The 19,638-nt window shown below is 43.5% G+C and overlaps 1 protein-coding gene across 1 annotated transcript in view; it reads left to right on the top strand.

Annotated features, from left to right (window-relative positions):
* The window catches only part of LOC118825795 (dynein heavy chain 11, axonemal), a 119,351-nt gene that overhangs the window by 32,203 nt on the left and 67,510 nt on the right, over window positions 1–19,638 (top strand). The window contains 16 exon segments of the mRNA XM_036596623.1: window positions 878–1,111; window positions 4,407–4,538; window positions 5,407–5,567; window positions 6,361–6,517; window positions 6,678–6,823; window positions 6,920–7,036; window positions 8,570–8,708; window positions 9,599–9,691; window positions 9,776–9,970; window positions 11,732–11,809; window positions 11,893–12,025; window positions 13,007–13,134; window positions 14,204–14,352; window positions 15,438–15,588; window positions 16,510–16,641; window positions 16,935–17,108. Of these exon segments, the coding sequence (XP_036452516.1) occupies window positions 878–1,111; window positions 4,407–4,538; window positions 5,407–5,567; window positions 6,361–6,517; window positions 6,678–6,823; window positions 6,920–7,036; window positions 8,570–8,708; window positions 9,599–9,691; window positions 9,776–9,970; window positions 11,732–11,809; window positions 11,893–12,025; window positions 13,007–13,134; window positions 14,204–14,352; window positions 15,438–15,588; window positions 16,510–16,641; window positions 16,935–17,108 (2,319 nt within the window).

The following is a 19,638-nucleotide window of genomic DNA, read 5'->3' as shown; positions in this document are numbered from 1 at the left end:
CAAATTGGTCTCGAACAGTTCCCTGCTCCCTACATAGTGCACTACGTAGGAATTTATATACTGGATGCTGCAGCCCAACAGAGCTTAATATTGCTCTGAAAACACTGATGAATAATAATAAACTAAGAAATAGTCATTTATTAAAAAACGATATCGGTAATGAAAAACACAGATGTGGTCACACTGCAGTAATGAGGACTGGAGTAAAAATGCCCTCAAACCTGTTGCTGAGCTCCAGCTGCTCAACTAAATTATATGAATATTGTTTATCTGTGCGACGCTTAACACGTTTTGAGGCTGTTTCATAAGAATGATGCACAAGATCATTTTTACTGTAAAACATGAGTTTGATTACATAAAGATCAATAAAGTCACAACAGCACATTTTTTACGGTGGATCTGATGTTTTTTTTATAAGTTACATTTGTATGAACTCTTTCACAAGATAGACAATATGAAGAAATACCACGATTTCTCTTTGTTTATTTGAGGATTCCTGTTTGCCGTGTCTTTCTCTTTTTTGATTTTACTTAAGCATTTTGCACATTTGACTGAGCTTTCAAGTTAAATCCTAATTAACTACAATAATATTCAATAAATTATGCACTTTTTCATCCAAAACAAAATTCTCTGGCTATTTCAAAACTAAAAATCCAAAGAAAGGTTGTTGTGTTACTGTGATTGTCTTTACTGTATAAATTTACTGTGTAAAAGGGGTAGAAAAATTTTAGCTGCATCAATTTTGAATGTTAAAACTGATTAGAATTGTTTATACTAATTATCAACACAACTTGCGCTCGTTTGGCTGAAATGCAGCTCTCTGGCTGGTTTTGAATTTAAAAAGCTCATTTTTTACTGTCCGTCTCGCTGTTTACAGGTGGAGCTGTGGCTGAGCCGAGTGGAGGAGGCGATGAGAGGCGCGGTGAGGAGGCAGATGGCCGAGGCCGTGAGCGTGTATGAGGAGCGTCCGCGGGAGCAGTGGGCTTTAGAGCGTCCGGCCCAGCCGGCCCTGACCGCCACGCAGGTCTGGTGGACGGCTGACGTGGAGCTGGCCTTTCATCGCATGGCGGAGGGCTTCGACACGGCGCTGCGGGACTACAGCAGGAAACAGGTACGCAGGTTCCACTGAGCGTCAGGAGCAGAACCAGCTCTGCCCTTCAGTTTAAATTTGAAATGTGTTGTTCTTAAAAAAGACATTCATTTTTCCACCACAGCATATATTTACTTTCAGTGCCAAAAACGCTGAAGAGTATATTGGCATCACATGGGGTGTGACGGAGGGGGCTGTGAGGGGTGTGACGGAGGGGACTGTGAGGGGTGTTTGAGAGTATCTGAGCTCAAACTGGCTGCACAGAGCAGCAGGAAAAACATTCAGAGCGAATGATTAAGCCGACATGGCAAAGTTTGGCTCTGGTATAAAGCAGTTTGAGCATCTTAGGGCGTTTTCACACTCATCCCTGTATAATCATGCAACATAATAAACACCAGAAATTTAGAGAATTTTCTATTTGTAGCCACAAATCCATGATGGACAAATTCAATACAGTCAAAAAGAGTAACATTTTACATTGGCCCCGAAATTATATTTGTCATATTTAAAATGTTTGGTTAAATGTCTTTCACTGAATGTCATTAATGTCATTAATGATGTCATTCAATTTAAGACAGCCAACGGCCCCATAGTGCTGCCACCACGGCCCACAGGTTGCTGTACAATATTCGCATATTCAAGGTAATATTCGATATTCCTAAATGGGAATATTTGATAGCCTTAGTTTCCAGTGGGCTCCACAAAGGACGTTAAGCAGGAGACGCTCAGGAGAGAGTGTGTCCACACTGTTCCACTCACCAGTTGTTCTTCTACTCTGCACTGAAATCACTGCGTCCTTAACGCCGCTGACAGCCCCAGATCGCGGCCCTGTAGGTGCTGCAGCGTGTGTGTGATGGTTTCTGATGGCTGTTATTTCACCCTGCCCCTCGTTATCTCTGCCACAGCCCCCCGTTCAGGTTATGGATAGAGCTGTTAGAGTCGTGGAGTTGATGGAGCTCCTGCGAGCTCTGAGCCGCTTCCTCATCCGCTCTGTGATGAAGTGCGTGTAGCGCTGAGCCGCACAGGCCGCAGTAAAGCGGCGCCGTTCGTGCTCCGGCGCAGAGTCGGGGGCTGTCAGCAGCAGCGGCGTGTAAGGTTAGCGCGTCCTTGGCCAGCGTTTGAATAATCTGCCTCTTTCCTTCCAACCTCTGATTGGAGTCGCTGTCAGACAGCGCAGTGATAAATGCAGCCCAACCTGAACTGCTTTTACATCTAATACATACCGGATGGGGGGTGAGGGGGGGACATGGTGGGGGGGGCTACATCTCATTTACCTGTCTGACAGAGACCCACACTGTAGCACTGTAACCAAACACAGTCATACGTTTTCTTACAATGTCAGGACAGTCAGTGCTATAGGTAAGTACCTGGCTGATCATGTTCTGTTGATTTTCTGACTGAAAATAAGTAAACACCCCCTCTGCAGGACACACTTAAATCTGACATCTTTCTGCTAATTTTAGTGCATTATTTAGATTTATTTTCTGAGCCTAAGCTTAAAAAAAAAACAAAGGTAACACATAAAATGTTAACACAAAAATAAATCTAGTTTTGTTAAACTAAAAGAATTCTTTCAATCAGAGTAATTTTTGAGTTGAATAAATTAGTTCACTTGCTTGTTACCACATTAGGTGGATCTGATGAGCCATTTTTCACAGTGCAGGCCATGTTTTATGTGTTTTTTTACAGTATGTACAAAAGCAAATGTGTAAAAAGCAAATAGACAGTGTGTGTATTAAATGTACAGTAGTGGGTCTCTGTACAGGACGAGTAATTTATTTATTGATCAGAAAATCAACAACAACGTGGAATTTATGCAGGGGCATACAAACCTTTGCACATGACTGTATATAGTAGCACGTATGAGTATTTATGTGTTCCACCCTTTATTTGTTTATTAATTTCAGTCACTATTATTATTCCAGCTTCCATTCTGTTCAGGAGACTCACTTTCAGCTCCTCAAAGAATCTGCAGACACACCTCCAAAGTTCAGTCTTAGAAGCTGGTTGATGATTTTCTGAAGTAATCAAACACATTCAGTGGTGTTGAGGTCTGGACTCTGGGGTGGTCAGTCCATCGTTCAGCTTCTTTGTTTGATGTGTCCGTCTCCTTTTCTCAGTGAGGTTCTTCTTGATCAGCTACACATCCTTTCAGACCCACAGCGCCGAGTCGTCTTCTCACAGTGGAAGGATGGACAGAAACACCTGTGGATGTTTTCTGATCAGCTTGATTTTCTCCTCTCTCTCAGAGATGAAAGCTTTAAGTGCTGTTTATCTGATGGGGGCAGTTTTGGGGTCGACCAGGTCTTCCAGGTGGTTGTTAGGAGGCACATTTTCACTGTAGCTCTTAATCAGCTCCAGTTTTTGGAACAGTTTTTTCCCATTTAATTTTCCTTTGAATTTCTCCTTTCTTATGCAAGTGGATTCTAACCTCCTCACAGACATCTAAAAAATGAACAACTTGTTCTTAATGGCTGTTTTGACTGGGCAGTGTGACAATAATTTATCGTTTTCATGATAAATAAGGTCACACTCTTTTCTGAGCATATCGTGGATATCATCAGTACGTAAAGAGACTGACTGACAACGTATTTCATTACAGTTTGTAAAACTAAATAAAAATCATTGTAGATTTTTTATTATTATTATTATTATTATGGTATTTTTATATATGGTACTACAGGTTCTATTTTATCTCATCTCATTAAATGTCAGAAAAACTAAATACTGTGATGCGTATCGTGTTTTGTGAAAATGCCCTGAAGTATGATGATAGAATACTGAATGCGGTATCGCCCACCCCTACCTGTATGTAAGAACATGATCTATATGTATTGTATCTGTGTAATTATCTGTATGTAATACCTGCATAACTGAAACGAAATGGTTTGGTTCTTTCAGTTTAGTAAATCAAGGAGCTTCTGTGAAAAGCACTTTATAAAGTCAGGAGCATTTAGTTGGTCATGTAGGGAGTTTTTCTGTAGTTTTACTGTAAATTCGGGACGTTTTTGTACTGCGAATGTTTGAAAACTGACGTACAGGCAGAACTGCGGTGATAAATGAGCTGGGTGCCTGTTTGTCCTCCTGACTGGGATGTATGACCTCGCTCCATAAACGCGGAGGGCCGACTCTGATGAGTGTGGATGAGTATGTGACCCTGAGTCTCTGTCACTGCTGTTATTATTACCATCCACTTCAGTCTGGCATGTAAATTGATATAATTACTGTAAGCACAGGCCACAAAGCTCACTGTATGCTGACACGGCCCATTACTGAGCCCCCTCATAAACTCTGAAATCCCTGCCCCCTCCTGCAGGTCACTCAGCTGAACTCCCTGATAAACATGTTGTTGGGGGAGCTGAGTCCAGCGGACAGGCAGAAGATCATGACCATTTGCACCACCGACGTCCACGCCAGAGATGTGGTGTCCAAACTCATCAATCAGAAGGTCGGGTCATGTTTACTGTCTCATCAGTCATGATTAAGAGAGGACTTTTCATCGAGTTGGGGTTCTGTATGTGAACATGTTTGGGTTACATACAGATTTTCACTCACATCTATTAAATCTCTCTATTAAATACGTCCACCTTTCTTTCTGCTACACAGACAGACGCACACCGTCTCTCACTCACTGTTACTGACTGAATTATTCAGACACTGATCGTTTGAGTTATTAATGTTTATATTCTAGGTCTAAATTAGATTTATTTTATTCCAAACGTTCTCTGAGCATAAATAAAGTTTTCAAATCGATCAACAATGAGGACAAAAAGTGAATTTTTAATGACTTATCATATTAAATTAAATCTTTTGGTCACTTAGGACTGCTTGGATGTAATAGTACATTTCTTATGTATCATATATATGTAAATATCTATTTGTAATAGCAGAATAACGTTAAAGAAGGTTCTTTCAGGTTTTAAAAGATTGAAATATGGAGCTTCAGTGAAAAATCCTAACTTCTTTGTGACTAAAAGTGTGAAAATAGCTGTATCTATGCAAAATGACATCTTTACAGACCAGAATAAGTTTTACATCATTTTTCCTCCTCGTATTAAATTCTGTATTTGAATTGTTGGACACGAATAGGTTAACTTAACTGCTCTAAAGCTGTTTTCTCTTTTGAGAGAACCTAAAAGTCAATAAATAAATCTAAGCATATAAGACAAAGTAAGGAAATCTGACTATTAATGTTTCATTAATAATAATAATAATAATAATAAAGGCTGAATAATAAAGTCACTCACAAATGAGAAGCACTTTTGATTGGTGCTTATTTTGGAAGTAATTTAAATGCTTTCTGTCCATCTGCCCAGGTGAGCAGCGGTCAGGCCTTCACCTGGCTCTCTCAGCTCCGGCACTGCTGGGATGAAGAACAGAGACACTGCTTCATCAGAATCTGCGACGCCCAGTTTCTGTACTCGTATGAGTACCTGGGCAACAGACCGCGGCTGGTCATCACCCCGCTGACGGACAGGTACAGCTGCTGAACACCTGTATGAAAACTGAATATGATGCAGGATGTCGTCAGTATTCTAAAATGTAAATGTAGCACAATGGAGATTATATTTGTGGGATATTAAATTGTCATATGGACCTCCGAGCTACATTAGAGCTGTATTAAGAATTGACAGTGTCCATAACAGCTCAGTGAATGATGTGTCATTAATGAGTGACGCAGGTGAAGCTTCCACTGAGGACACTTTTCAGAATCCACTTTTTTGCCGCTCTACTATTAAAGAGATGAAAAAGTTGGTGAAAAATCTGTAAATACAGTGAAATAGAATTATAACATGGGCTGATTGATGAAAATGAAGTGCAGCTGCACCACTGATTATCGATCAGTGGGCTACACCTCTTCACATGTCTACACTACACTCATTCATAGAGTTACATTACAACCATTCACATGGTTACACACCTGTTTACAAGGTTATGCTACACCCATTTCCATGGTTACACCACAACCATTCACATGGTTACACACCTGTTTACAAGGTTATGCTACACCCATTTCCATGGTTACACCACAACCATTCACATGGTTACTCTGCGCTCATTTCCATTGGTGCGATTCCCCCATTTCCATGGTTATGCTATACACGATGCTATATATATGAAGACACGCCCCCTTGCTGGCTGAACACTATTACAGTGAAGCTAAATAGTCTGTCAGCACTAACTTCAGTAATATTATCGCTCCTGAAACTAAAACTACCCCCTGTGACTGATGTGACGCCCACATTAACCTCCTGAGTGTTTATGACCAGGTGCTACGTGACCCTGACCCAGTCTCTGCACCTGACCATGAGCGGAGCCCCCTCAGGGCCAGCCGGCACCGGCAAGACCGAGACCACTAAAGACCTGGGCAGGGCGCTGGGGGTCATGGTGTACGTCTTTAACTGCTCTAAGCAGATGGATTATAAGGTATCAGCACAGAAACATCATTTCTATTAGTGCCATAATCCCTGTTCTGGATTAGTCTATGTGAGGTAGAGCTGTAATTTAGGAGGAACCAGCAGGATCCGTGATTTTACTCCATTACAGATCTGCAGGTGTGGAGTTTGTACAGTAATCCTCTCTTCAGTCCATAGGAAACATCTTTAAAGGCCTGTCTCAGACTGGAGCCTGGGGCTGCTTCGACGAGTTCAACCGCATCGCTGTGGAGGTGCTGTCAGTGGTGGCGGTTCAAGTAAAGGCCGTTCAGGACGCCATTCGCTATAAGAGGAAGAGGTGGGGGGTCGAGGGTGACTGGTCAGGCTTAGATATTTAGATACTTAGATACTTATTAGTAAAATTATTGAAGTTCTCAAACTTTCTGTCTCACAGGTTCTTATTCTTAGAAGAGGAGATCAGCTTGAGGCCCAGCGTCGGAGTTTTTATCACCATGAACCCAGGATACGCTGGACGGACAGAGTTACCTGAAAACCTCAAAGCTCTCTTCAGGTAGACTGAGGGATAGACAGATAGATAGAATGGTGGGGCTAAACTGCTGTAGACTGAATGGGTGGGGCTAAACTGCTGTAGCTGAATGGGTGGGGCTAAACTGCTATAGACTGAATGGTGGAGCTAAACTGCTGTAGCTGAATGGTGGGGCTAAACTGCTGTAGCTGAATGGTGGAGCTAAACTGCTGTAGACTGAATGGTGGGGCTAAACTGCTGTAGCTGAATGGGTGGGGCTAAACTGCTGTAGCTGAATGGGTGGGGCTAAACTGCTGTAGCTGAATGGTTTGGCTAAACTGCTGTAGCTGAATGGGTGGGGCTAAACTGCTGTAGCTGAATGGTGGGGCTAAACTGCTGTAGCTGAATGGGTGGGGCTAAACTGCTGTAGCTGAATGGGTGGGGCTAAACTGCTATAGACTGAATGGGTGGGGCTAAACTGCTGTAGCTGAATGGGTGGGGCTAAACTGCTGTAGGCTGAATGGTGGGGCTAAACTGCTGTAGCTGAATGGGTGGGGCTAAACTGCTGTAGCTGAATGGGTGGGGCTAAACTGCTGTAGCTGAATGGTTTGGCTAAACTGCTGTAGCTGAATGGGTGGGGCTAAACTGCTGTAGCTGAATGGGTGGGGCTAAACTGCTATAGACTGAATGGGTGGGGCTAAACTGCTGTAGCTGAATGGGTGGGGCTAAACTGCTATAGACTGAATGGGTGGGGCTAAACTGCTATAGGCTGAATGGGTGGGGCTAAACTGCTGTAGGCTGAATGGTGGGGCTAAACTGCTGTAGACTGAATGGGTGGGGCTAAACTGCTGTAGCTGAATGGGTGGGGCTAAACTGCTATAGGCTGAATGGGTGGGGCTAAACTGCTGTAGCTGAATGGTGGAGCTAAACTGCTGTAGCTGAATGGGTGGGGCTAAACTGCTGTAGGCTGAATGGGTGGGGCTAAACTGCTGTAGCTGAATGGGTGGGGCTAAACTGCTGTAGCTGAATGGGTGGGGCTAAACTGCTGTAGGCTGAATGGGTGGGGCTAAACTGCTGTAGCTGAATGGGTGGGGCTAAACTGCTGTAGCTGAATGGGTGGGGCTAAACTGCTGTAGCTGAATGGGTGGAGCTAAACTGCTGTAAGCTGAATGGGCGGGGCTAAACTGCTATAGGCTGAATGGGCGGGGCTAAACTGCTGTAGCTGAATGGTGGGGCTAAACTGCTGTAGCTGAATGGTGGAGCTAAACTGCTGTAGCTGAATGGGTGGGGCTAAACTGTTGTAGCTGAATGGGTGGGGCTAAACTGCTGTAGGCTGAATGGGTGGGGCTAAACTGCTGTAGCTGAATGGGTGGGGCTAAACTGCTGTAGCTGAAGGGGTGGGGCTAAACTGCTGTAGGCTGAATGGGTGGGGCTAAACTGCTGTAGCTGAATGGGTGGGGCTAAACTGCTGTAGGCTGAATGGTGGGGCTAAACTGCTGTAGGCTGAATGGGCGGGGCTAAACTGCTGTAGGCTGAGTGGGCGGAGTGAGCGCTGTGTAAAGCCTCTGTGTGCCGCAGGCCGTGTGCCATGGTGGTGCCGGATTTGGAGCTGATCTGTGAGATCCTGCTGATGGCTGAAGGCTTCCTGAGCGCCAGGCCGCTGGGCAGGAAGTTCATCACCCTGTACAGCCTCTGCAGAGAGCTGCTCTCCACACAGGTACTGAACACACCTCACACGGCATCGTGGAACCAGTCGAGCACCGCGCCAGGTGGCGGCTGATCGACTATGTGTAAAATAGATTTTGATTTGATTTGATAACAGTTTAAGGACAGGAACTACATATTTACACATGCATAAACACTGAATAACATGTTTATACAGCAACACTCGAGTGTTTATTAACAGCTTTTTATGATAACATTTCAAAGTAAATTACAGTAGGGCGTTAATGAGCTTGTGTGATGGACAGTTTATAACAGTGCTATGATGCATCAATCTCAACTAGTTAAGAACACAATATTTAGTTCTACACACTTAAAATTATGGTTCTTCAAGGGTTTTAGTAAAGACAGTTGGTCTATATAGAAACATGAATACTCAAAGAACCCTTTGCATGAGTTTTGTATCATTAAATAGTCTTTCTTCAATTGATGGAGAATGTGCTGTGGGTGGTTCTTTATAGAACCTTTTCGAAAATGGTTCTATGTTGCACCCAAAAGGGTTGTTACAATGTTGAGCATATTACAATAGAAGAACCCTTTTTGGCACTATATAGACCCCTTTTCAAAAAGGTTCTATATAGAAACATCTATAGCACGTTCTCCATCAACCTGAAGAACGCTTTCATGATACAAAGAACCCTTTAATCATGGTTCTTTGAGTGTTCATGGTTCTATGTAGAACCATTTTCTTTACTAAAGAACCCTTGAAGAACTATCATTATTAAGTGTGTAGGCTTCAAAAAAGCTGTTGTCATTCGATTTTAACCACAGTGTCTCATATGGCAGAGAACAGTCACAGTGCAGAGGGCAGTGATGCTGTAATAACATGTTGTAAAATATATAATAACATACGTTGTAAAAAGCTGATTTGCTGCGGTTCCACAGGACCATTATGACTGGGGGCTGCGCGCAATCAAGTCTGTCCTGGTGGTCGCTGGTGCTTTGAAGAGAGCAGACAGGGCCAGGCCAGAGGATCAGGTGAGGTTCTTTCTGCTTCACTATAAGGTTCTAAGTTGTGATTATCACTCTTGCACACTGACCTGTCGTCCTCCCACCGAGCAGGTCTTACTGCGAGCTCTGAGAGACTTTAACGTGCCGAAGATGGTGACGGAGGACGTGCCGGCGTTTCTGGGTCTACTCGGCGATCTGTTTCCCGGCGTGGAGGTGCCGAGGCGAACGGATCCGGATTTTGAGCAGCTGGTTCGGCACAGCGCCCTGGAGCTCCGACTCCAGCCTGAGGATCCCTTCATCCTCAAGGTCAGAGCGACACTCTGTAAACAGTCAGGACTTTCCTGCAGTCGCTCTTCCTCAGTCGTCCCTTTATCTGCCCTTTAACTCCTCACGTCTCTCCAGCAGTCGCTCCTCATGTCTGCGCTCGTCCCCTTTAGCTGAGAGTCGTTGGTCAGCGTGCACGTCCACGTTAGTCACAGTAGAACTGATCAGCATGTGGAACCGGAGCTTTCTGTGAGACACCACGTTTCCTATCACTGTGTAGAAGAAGCTCCAATGTGGGCAACCTGACAGCACTTACATGCTTTTCTGATCATTTTTATATCAAAATCACAATTTAGGAGAATAGAAAGTAGAAAAAGCTGCAGTTTTTATTAAATTATAGCTACACTCTTAAAAAGATTCAAGGTTCTTAAAGATGGCTCTTCAAGGGTTCTTTAGTAAAGAAAATCATTCTACATAAAACCATGAACACTCAGAGTCCCATGTGAATGATTAACAGGTTCTCTGCATGGAGAAATGGTTCTTCAGATTGATGGAGAATGTGTTAATTCCATGTAGCACCAAAAAGGATTCTGCTGCTGTGACGATGTCAAGCTTGTAACCACAGAAGAACTCTTTTTGGTATATACAACAAACACACATACAGCATATTCATCAGTCTAAAGAACCATTTCTCTATGCAAAGGACCTGTTAGTCATGCAAATGGGTCTTTCTATTTTTCTATACAGAACCAGTTAACGTTACAGTTACTGTGCTCACATTGTGCAGCTGTCTTTACTGTCTTGCTGTTCCGCTGCTGACAGAAGCAGAACGGGTTGCCAGCTGTTCAGAACTAGGATTGATATACATTTATAAGATGATTAGTTTTCATTATCAGACCTTTTTCAGCGACTGTGATCGCTTTAAAAAGTAGTCCAAGCAGTAAAAGCACCACGACAGTGTAGTTTCCACACTGCAGTTTATGACTAACTGAAATTTTTAAGTCTCATGAGTGAAACGTGTGGAAAATAAGCAGCATTTCTAATTGCTGCAAGTTAAATCCCACTGATAATGCAGTTTGACGGTAGCAGGTCTGTGCTGTTTCATTAGCTGAGCTGCCACGCAAGTTTTCATAGACACTACAGATGATGTTCTGTTCTGACAGTTTGTTGCAGCCGCAGGACTAAAGCTATGTTCACATTACAAGCCTCATTGCTCAAATCAGATTTGTTTGCTCAAATCCGATCTCTCTGACATGACGGTTCACACTCGTTTAGGTAAGTGACTCCAATCTGTCATTAATGTGATGAACCGGCATCCTGAAATGACCCTCATGAGCTCATCCTACTCAGTAACGTCACGTGAATGAATCACGTTCATCATCAGCACAAACTAACGAGCAGAACGAGCTTCGCTGAGAAGATCATTAACTCTGATCAGCTCTCAGCTCCATTATTAGAGCGAGATGAAGGAGAAAAAAAGCACATGAATTCTGAACTGAGCGTCACATTAAGGTCTCATGGCCATGAATCGGATACGTGTCCGATCTAGGACCACATATGAAAGTGGCTCAGGTCGGATTTGAAAAGATCAGATTTGCATGTCACACAACCCTGAAAACTTCAGATCTGAATCACATCAGGGCAAAAAATCGGATTTGTGCCGCTTCAACCTGGTAATGCGAACGTAGCCTAAAGGCCTACAGCGCTGCCACGTCTGTCCGCCACTGTTTTTCATAGAGCGATGGACTGTAAATTGGCCTTAAGCGTCCTTCTCTAATGATATGACCTGATTATTGGTTGTAGGTGATTCAGCTTGAAGAGCTAATGAGTGTCCGTCACTCTGTGTTTGTGGTGGGAAATGCTGGCTCAGGGAAGAGTCAGGTAGGACCCCCCTGTTATATTCACTTCTTCAGATTTGAAAAATGAGCATTTCAGGCTTCGTGCTGATCCTTTTTTACTCCCAGATCCTGAGAACTCTCTATAAAACCTACTTCAACATGAAAAGGAAGCCTGTCTGGAACGACCTGAACCCCAAGGCCATAAGCACAGATGAGCTATTCGGATTCGTCCATCCAGCAACTCGGGAATGGAAAGATGGTAAACAGAGATTCTCCTCTTTCATATATTTAATAAGCTGACATACACCAACCGGGCACTTCGTTAAACCACCTCTTTGTTTCTACACTCACTGTCCACTGTATCAGCTCCACTGACCGTATAGTCTCACTCTGTAGTTCTACAGTTACAGACTGTAGTCCATCTGTTTCTCTGCATACTTTGTCACCCTGTTCTTCAGTGGTCAGGACCCCCACAAGACCCACACAGGGCAGGTATTATTTGGGTGGTGGGTCATTCTCAGCACTGCAGTAACACTGACGTGGTGGTGGTGTGTTAGTGAGTGTTGTGCTGGTCTGAGTGGATCAGACACAGCAGTGCTGCTGCAGTTTTTAAACACTGTGTCCACTCACTGTCCACTCTATTAGACACTCCTACCTTGTCAGTCCACCTTGTAGATGTAAAGTCAGAGACGATAGCTCATCTGCTGCTGCACAGTTTGTGTTGGTCATCCTCTAGTCCTTCATCAGTGGTCACAGGACGCTGCCCACAGGACGCTGTTGGCTGGATATTTTTGGTTGGTGGACTATTCTCAGTCCAGCAGCGACACTGAGGTGTTTAAAAACTCCAGCAGCACTGCTGTGTCTGATCCACTCACACCAGCACAACGCACACTAACACACCACCACCACGTCAGTGTTACTGCAGTGCTGAGAATGACCCACCACCCAAATAGTACCTGCTCTTTGGGGGTCTTGTGGGGGTCCTGACCACTGAAGAACAGGTTGACAAAGTATCAGAGAAACAGATGGACTACAGTCTGTAACTGTAGAACTACAAAGTGCACCTATACAGTCAGTGGAGCTGATACAGTGGACAGTGAGTGTAGATATATAACGGGGTGTTTTTTATGGAGAGGCCGGTCGGTTTAAGCCTGCTTCTGTTTTGAGTGTACTGTGTTGTTGAGGCTGTAGATTCACTCCTTCATGCTGTGACTGAATGAATGACGGTGGTTTGTTTCAGGCTTGTTGTCCAGCTTCATGCGTGACCAGGCCAGTAACCCTCACCCCGGACCCAAGTGGATCGTTCTGGATGGAGACATCGACCCCATGTGGATAGAGTCTCTGAACACGGTCATGGACGACAACAAGGTCCTCCTTTATTCGCTCATTGGCTCTGTAATTAATTTATCTGGCCTTGTTCAGATGGGCAGCTCCCAGTTTTACAGCATATCTGATTTGAGCAGGACAGATTTTTTGCAGTTTCAGTGGAAAAGAGACACATTAAGTCTGACTGTTTCAAGATTCGGGTTTTTTTTGATGTTGTTGTTGTTTTGCTTCTCAGTGTAAAACAGCCTTGGGTTTGTGAAAAGATCTGTGTAAATTAAACTCTACTAAACTAGCATTTTTTTGTCTGAACCATCAATAACCTTCGATATACAGATGAAACGACACTCATAGTGAAAAATCTAGAAGACCTGAAGGCCCTTATAAGGAAGCCTAAAGAACAGAATCTCAGTCTTCTTCATATCGAGTTAATAACGACAGGAAAGACCCTGACTGTATCACTTCATCACTGAAGGAGAAGATGTGGAGACGGAGGACAGATTTAACTGCTCAGATCAGTTACTAACAACAGAGGATCCATCAAGAAACACAGCACAGATCAGTGCTCAGCTGAACGAGGATGAAGGAGCTTTAAAAGATCTTCAAATGCAGCGATTCGTCTCTACAAAGACCAAAACTGTCCAGGCTGTGGTTCTATGTGGTTCTTTATGGATGTGAAAGCTGGACAGTAAACTTTGAACTTTGGTGCTGGTGAAGACTTTTGAGAGAACCTTGGACCTAGAACAGATCAAGCCTCACCTCTGACCCAAAGCCCAGAGAACCAAACTGAAGCTCTTATTTTGAACACATTCTGAGAAGAACTAGTTTACTAAAAAAGACGGTTATGCTCTGAAGAGCTGAGGGTAAAAGAGGATGAGCAGCTACAAGATGGATGGAGACGTTCAGAGGAATCATGAAGCCATTCAGACGCATGAAGACCCAAACAGAAGACAGAACATTCTGGAGGAACACTGTCCACACTGTCACCAGGAGTCATAAACGGCTTGACGGCACTTAATAATAATAATAATAATAATAATAAAACTGTCATTTTTTTGTATGAACTTTCGCATCTCATCACATTAACAGACCTTCTGTTTTCTCCCCTGTCCAGGTGTTAACTTTGGCCAGTAATGAGAGGATTCCGCTCACCTCTTCAATGAGGTTGGTGTTTGAGGTCAGTCACCTGAGGAACGCCACGCCTGCCACGGTGTCCAGAGCTGGAATCCTGTACATCAACCCACAGGACCTCAGCTGGAACATGTACGTCAGTTTAAAGATTTTTGTACTGGCGATAAACCATGTGTCAGTTCTTCTGATATACCAATTAAAATTCTTTTTAAGGTACTAGATTTGTAGACGGAAAAGCCAGTCTCTTGGGGTCAGAGACTAGCCGGCTCTCCGTGTGCTCCGCCTACGGTGCTCCTCGCTCGGCTGGGTGCTTCAGGCGACGCCGTGATCTCAGCCTACAAGCTTCTCAGCCGAAACTGACAGAGTGACTGGCTGTAATATTTACCAGCAGCATCTGACGCTCGGACGTTAAAGCTCGAGTGTGAGAGGGAAGCCTTTAGAAAAGCCACTGTGGGCTTTACACACATTCGCCTTCATCTCGATAGGTGACATCTGACTATTTGTTCCCATGCCACCCACTACTAATTGATTTGTAAATTAATTTTAAAGTTATGCACTTTATAGTTCTCCAGCTGAGCAGTTACTGCCTTAAACTGTTGTTGTGTTGTTCTGTTATTCATCCTATTTAAGGCTTAGTTAATTTAGGCTTGGGATTCAGTAAGTACCTTGAGTTTGTAACTAAATGGAATAGCTGAAACAAAGTAAAGTAGGCGGGGAAGGGGTGGAGCTTATGCTATGGACACACCCACACTCAAATGACTAGGCATTTTTTCACTGAAAAGCTCACACTGCAAAAAATGATATCTTGGCACATGAAATTATCTCGAATGTAGTCAGTATATCTAATATTTCTCGTTTTGAGACTGTTGTAAGCTTATTTTAAGGTAATTTAACTAGGTAATTTCTAGATTTTGTTTCCATGTTTTGGGTAAATCGGGTAGGTCAAATTATCGTACTAGATTGGCAGATCATTTTTCTTGTTGTAAGGAGTGAACATTGAATAAGAAAATCATCTTCTAGTATAATAAGATAATTTAACTGAAAAGTTATTTAAAACAAAACAAAATGTGGCTAGAAATAAAATAAATCATCTTAAATGAGAAATATTAGATGTATTGACTAGACTTAAAATAATTCAGTTGTGAAGAGTTGAGCCTGGACCCAGATGTGCTGTCTCACTGTCTCACTCCTGGTTGTTACCCACGTCTCCGCTGTAGGTGTGTAAACAGCTGGATCGACAGGAGGCAGCGACAGACTGAGCGAGCTCACCTCACCATCCTGTTCGACAAGTACGTCTCCCGCTGCATGGAGCACATGAGGAGCTCAGCAAAGACCATCACCCCGATCCCAGAGAGCAGCATGGTGCAGGTACAGAACCTTCACATGCAGGGATGGAACACTTGCCCACCTGAGGGTGAAGATTCACCTGGAGCAGCTTCAAAAAGATAGAATCCATCATAATTACACAGTGAGACACATGAGGGAGCTCTCCTCTGCACACAGCTCACTGTTCTCCTCCTCTGGATCAGTTTCTCATCCAGTTTTTGGCAGTTTTACTAATTCTGAATTGTAGCAAAATAATGGAGGTGAACTGTGATGTTTCATGATGCGCTGAACTGTAAGTGAATTGAGACATTGAGTGTGTTTACACGCACTTAATAATCCGATAACTGCAGAAAATCGGATTTTGTCAGTAATCCGATCAACACGTTTACATGCACTTGAGTAATCAGATAATGGGGAAACTCCAGGTCTACATGAGTCAGACAGTAATCAGATTTCTGCTTTACAACCAGCCAATAAACTCCCAGAAGAAGACGTGACGTAAACGTAACGTAAAACTCAAACTTCACACCGCGGCTGTTTTTAACATCGCACTGCTTTACCTGTAAATATGATCAAACATCGTCTAGAAGTTTCAGTGCCGCTCCAACATTGTTTTGCTGCATCTCGTGACATCCAACGTCTGATCTCACGCACTGAGAAATCCGATAGAAATCAGAGTCAGAGTTTACATGCACTGAGAAATCTGATTACTGAGCTAAAATCCAGCCTCTTTATCGGATTTCAGAGTGTGGTGTTTACATGACCATTTGAATAATCGGATAACTGCAGAAATCCGATTATGATCAGATTATTGACTGCATGTATACACACTCAGTGTAAGTCAGAGAGTCACCCTCCTGCACTCAACACAATAGACACAGTATAGTTTATGTACTTCCTCTCTCTCTCTCTCTCTCTCTCTCTCTCTCTCTCTGTCTCTCTCTCTCTCTCTCTTGTCCTCAGACCCTTTGTTCCTTGCTGGACAGTCTGCTGACCCCGGAGAACGTTCCAGCTGACTCTACACGTGACGTCTATGAGACTTACTTTGTGTTTGCCTGCATCTGGGCTTTTGGTGGGGCCACATATCAGGATCAGGTAGATGTCACACCTTGTTGCTGCTGTTTAGGAACAGAACTGGTTTTATTAGAATATCCAGAACTGACCATCCAACATCAGTACCTGACCTCACTAATGCTCAATCAAATCCTCACAGCAATGTTCCACATCTAGTATAAAGCCTTCCCACAAGAGTAGAAGCTGTTACTGCAGCACAGACTCACTATTACCACCTTCATTTCAGAAGAAACTCCGGACTCTGCAGTCTTGTGGACGATACAGTGTAGGTTATGAATGGTTTTAAATGTGTTTTTGTATGTATTTCTTTGCAGGCTCATGATTACAGAGCGGAGTTCAGTCAGTGGTGGGTTAAAGAGATGAAGAGCGTTAAGCTGCCGGCCCACGGCTCTGTTTTCGACTTCTACCTGGACCCCCAGACCAGACGCTTCTCACTATGGAGTGACAAAGTGCCCTCATTTCAGATGGAACCCGACGTCCCATTACAGGTCAGTGAGACTGTAATAGTACAGGGGGATGGTGGAGGTGGGGGGGCACTGTTGGAGGTGGGGGGGGGCTGTTTACTCCAGTAATGCTTTTTTTTGCAGTCTTAAGCAGATCAGTCTGACTTACAGCCTCACACTGACTACAGACAGTAGAACCGTAGTAAGACTCACTGCTGTCTTCTACAGCTCAGATTCTGTTTAAACTATAGATAATGAACAGATACAGACCGTATACGACTCTGTACTTCATTCATCTACAGTCTCTTTACACCATACAACTACTGAAATAATCACACAGCACTGTAGAGTTTACCTCACAGTTACTCAGTCGACCCTCTGGGGTCTCGATTTGTTCATCTCTTCTTAATCTCTCCTCTAAAGGCTCTTCATATATCATGATCCTCATATGTTTCATATCTAAATGCTCCGTTATCTTCATCACTACTTTCCAAAACCACTGCAGCAGCTTCAGCAGCTGTAAACTCTCTGAGCGCCGTTTCACATGAGTCTCCGATGTGGACTGAATGAAGAATGAAGGGTTTCCGGCGTGATGGTCAGTCCTTAGTGATTTCCTGAGTGTCCATTGGTCAGTTTCACACAGAATGTAGACGGACACACAAATCCACCAGTTCCACACGGTGAGAGGCAGATGACGTGTATCTCAGCCCCTCTTCATAGGCTCATAACTCCGGATGTGAGTCTCGTATGATCTCGTGATAAGATGGAATGGAAAGGGCGACTCTACAGATTCAGGAAGTGTTTGAACTGGATTTCTGAGCTGGATCATCACAAAGATACAGACACAGAGACAGAGACAGAGAGTTTGATGCATGGGTGAGTTTGTGGAGCCCAGAGGGTTCTCAAATCATAAAAATCTAAGGTGCGTAGCCTGCTTGCTGTACTTAAATACAGAAATATATAAGAAAAAATACAAAATATATAAGAAAAATATATATATACACATTAGACATAGACAGTATAAACACACATACACAATATATACTTTAATATATACCAGTGTTGCACCATTTCCAATTTACAGTTTTATACAGCTATATAAGTTGAAATAAAAGCTATGATTTGGACAGTTGTACACATTTCCATATATGCAATTTATGAGTGTGAGGTAGATATTGAGATGCAGGGTCTGGCAGTTCAGTGTAGTTTAGGTAAACTGTCTCAGAACTCTCCATAATGTTTCCCAAAATAATCACTCAGCACTTTGGAGTTTGTACCTCCATTCCACCAGTTTGGTGTGAGATGGTTCAGACGTCTTTACAGTGGTGGTGATAGGAACCAGGGGTCGCCATGACTACAACACTCATATAGACATTTTATTTACTATCCAGAACCACCAGTGAACCTACACGAGTCTTCTGAGTTTATATGGAATGTTGATGATGGAAAATAGTGGAAATCAACCTTTCTGCCATGAATATATTACATATATAAACAAAACTCAGTTCAAAACTTCTCAGATATTGTTGTGATTTAATATAGTAACTTTCTGTGAGGGAGCTTTTAGAGGTGGATGTCTGGTTCCTATCACCACCACTGTGAACAGTTCTGACTCTGTTTACAGCTTAACAGCTTATTTGTGTTTTGAGGGGTTGGGAGGTTTAGAAGCTGTTCGTCAGCAATATTATTAGTTAAATAGATTTCACAGAGAGAATATTGGAAACGAGTTATATTATTACAGCATGTCGTTCACAGGAGGCGAAGGTGCTGGTTCTGCTCTCCAGTGCCCTCTGGCCCAAACCAACCCCGACTGTGACGGCAGGAAAAGTTTCCGGAGTTTCAAAAAGTTTTCCTTTTCGAAAACTGCCAGTTAAATCCATTCATTTCCCGCATGGCGTGCTGTGAATAGTTTCCTTTGTCTTCCAGCTCGACTCTTTCCCCAGAAAAATTCTCACCCCCGCAGCGAGAGGTTTTAATTTCACAACAATAACAGGCTAATTTAGAGCAGTTAGCACATTAGAGAGGGTCAGTGAACAAAGTGAAAGACGACAGCAGCCCCAGCCGCGAGGTTAGTCTGCTGTCAGACACAGCTCATCACAGAGAGAGAGAGGGGGAGGGAGAGGGAGAGAGAGAGAGAATAGAGAGGGAGTGGGAGAGAGAGAGAATACAGAGGGAGTGGGAGAGAGAGAGAATACAGAGGGAGAGAGAGAGAGAATACAGAGAGAGAATACAGAGGGAGAGAGAGAGAGAATACAGAGAGAGAATACAGAGGGAGAGGGAGAGAGAGAGAATAGAGAGGGAGTGGGAGAGAGAATACAGAGAGAGAATACAGAGGGAGAGAGAGAGAGAGAATACAGAGAGAGAATACAGAGGGAGAGGGAGAGAGAGAGAGAATAGAGAGAGAGGGAGAGAGAGAGAGAGAATACAGAGGGAGAGGGAGAGGGAGAGAGAATAGAGAGAGAGGGAGAGAGAGAGAGAGAGAATACAGAGGGAGAATACAGAGGGAGAGGGAGAGAGAGAGAGAATAGAGAGAGAGGGAGAGAGAGAGAGAGAATACAGAGAGAGAGGGAGAAAG

This window comes from Colossoma macropomum, unplaced genomic scaffold, assembly GCF_904425465.1.
Source record: "Colossoma macropomum unplaced genomic scaffold, Colossoma_macropomum, whole genome shotgun sequence".
Classification (NCBI taxonomy): Eukaryota; Metazoa; Chordata; class Actinopteri; order Characiformes; family Serrasalmidae; genus Colossoma; species Colossoma macropomum.
The sequence above is the reverse complement of the archived record's forward strand: the minus strand, read 5'-3'. Positions and strand labels throughout refer to the sequence as shown.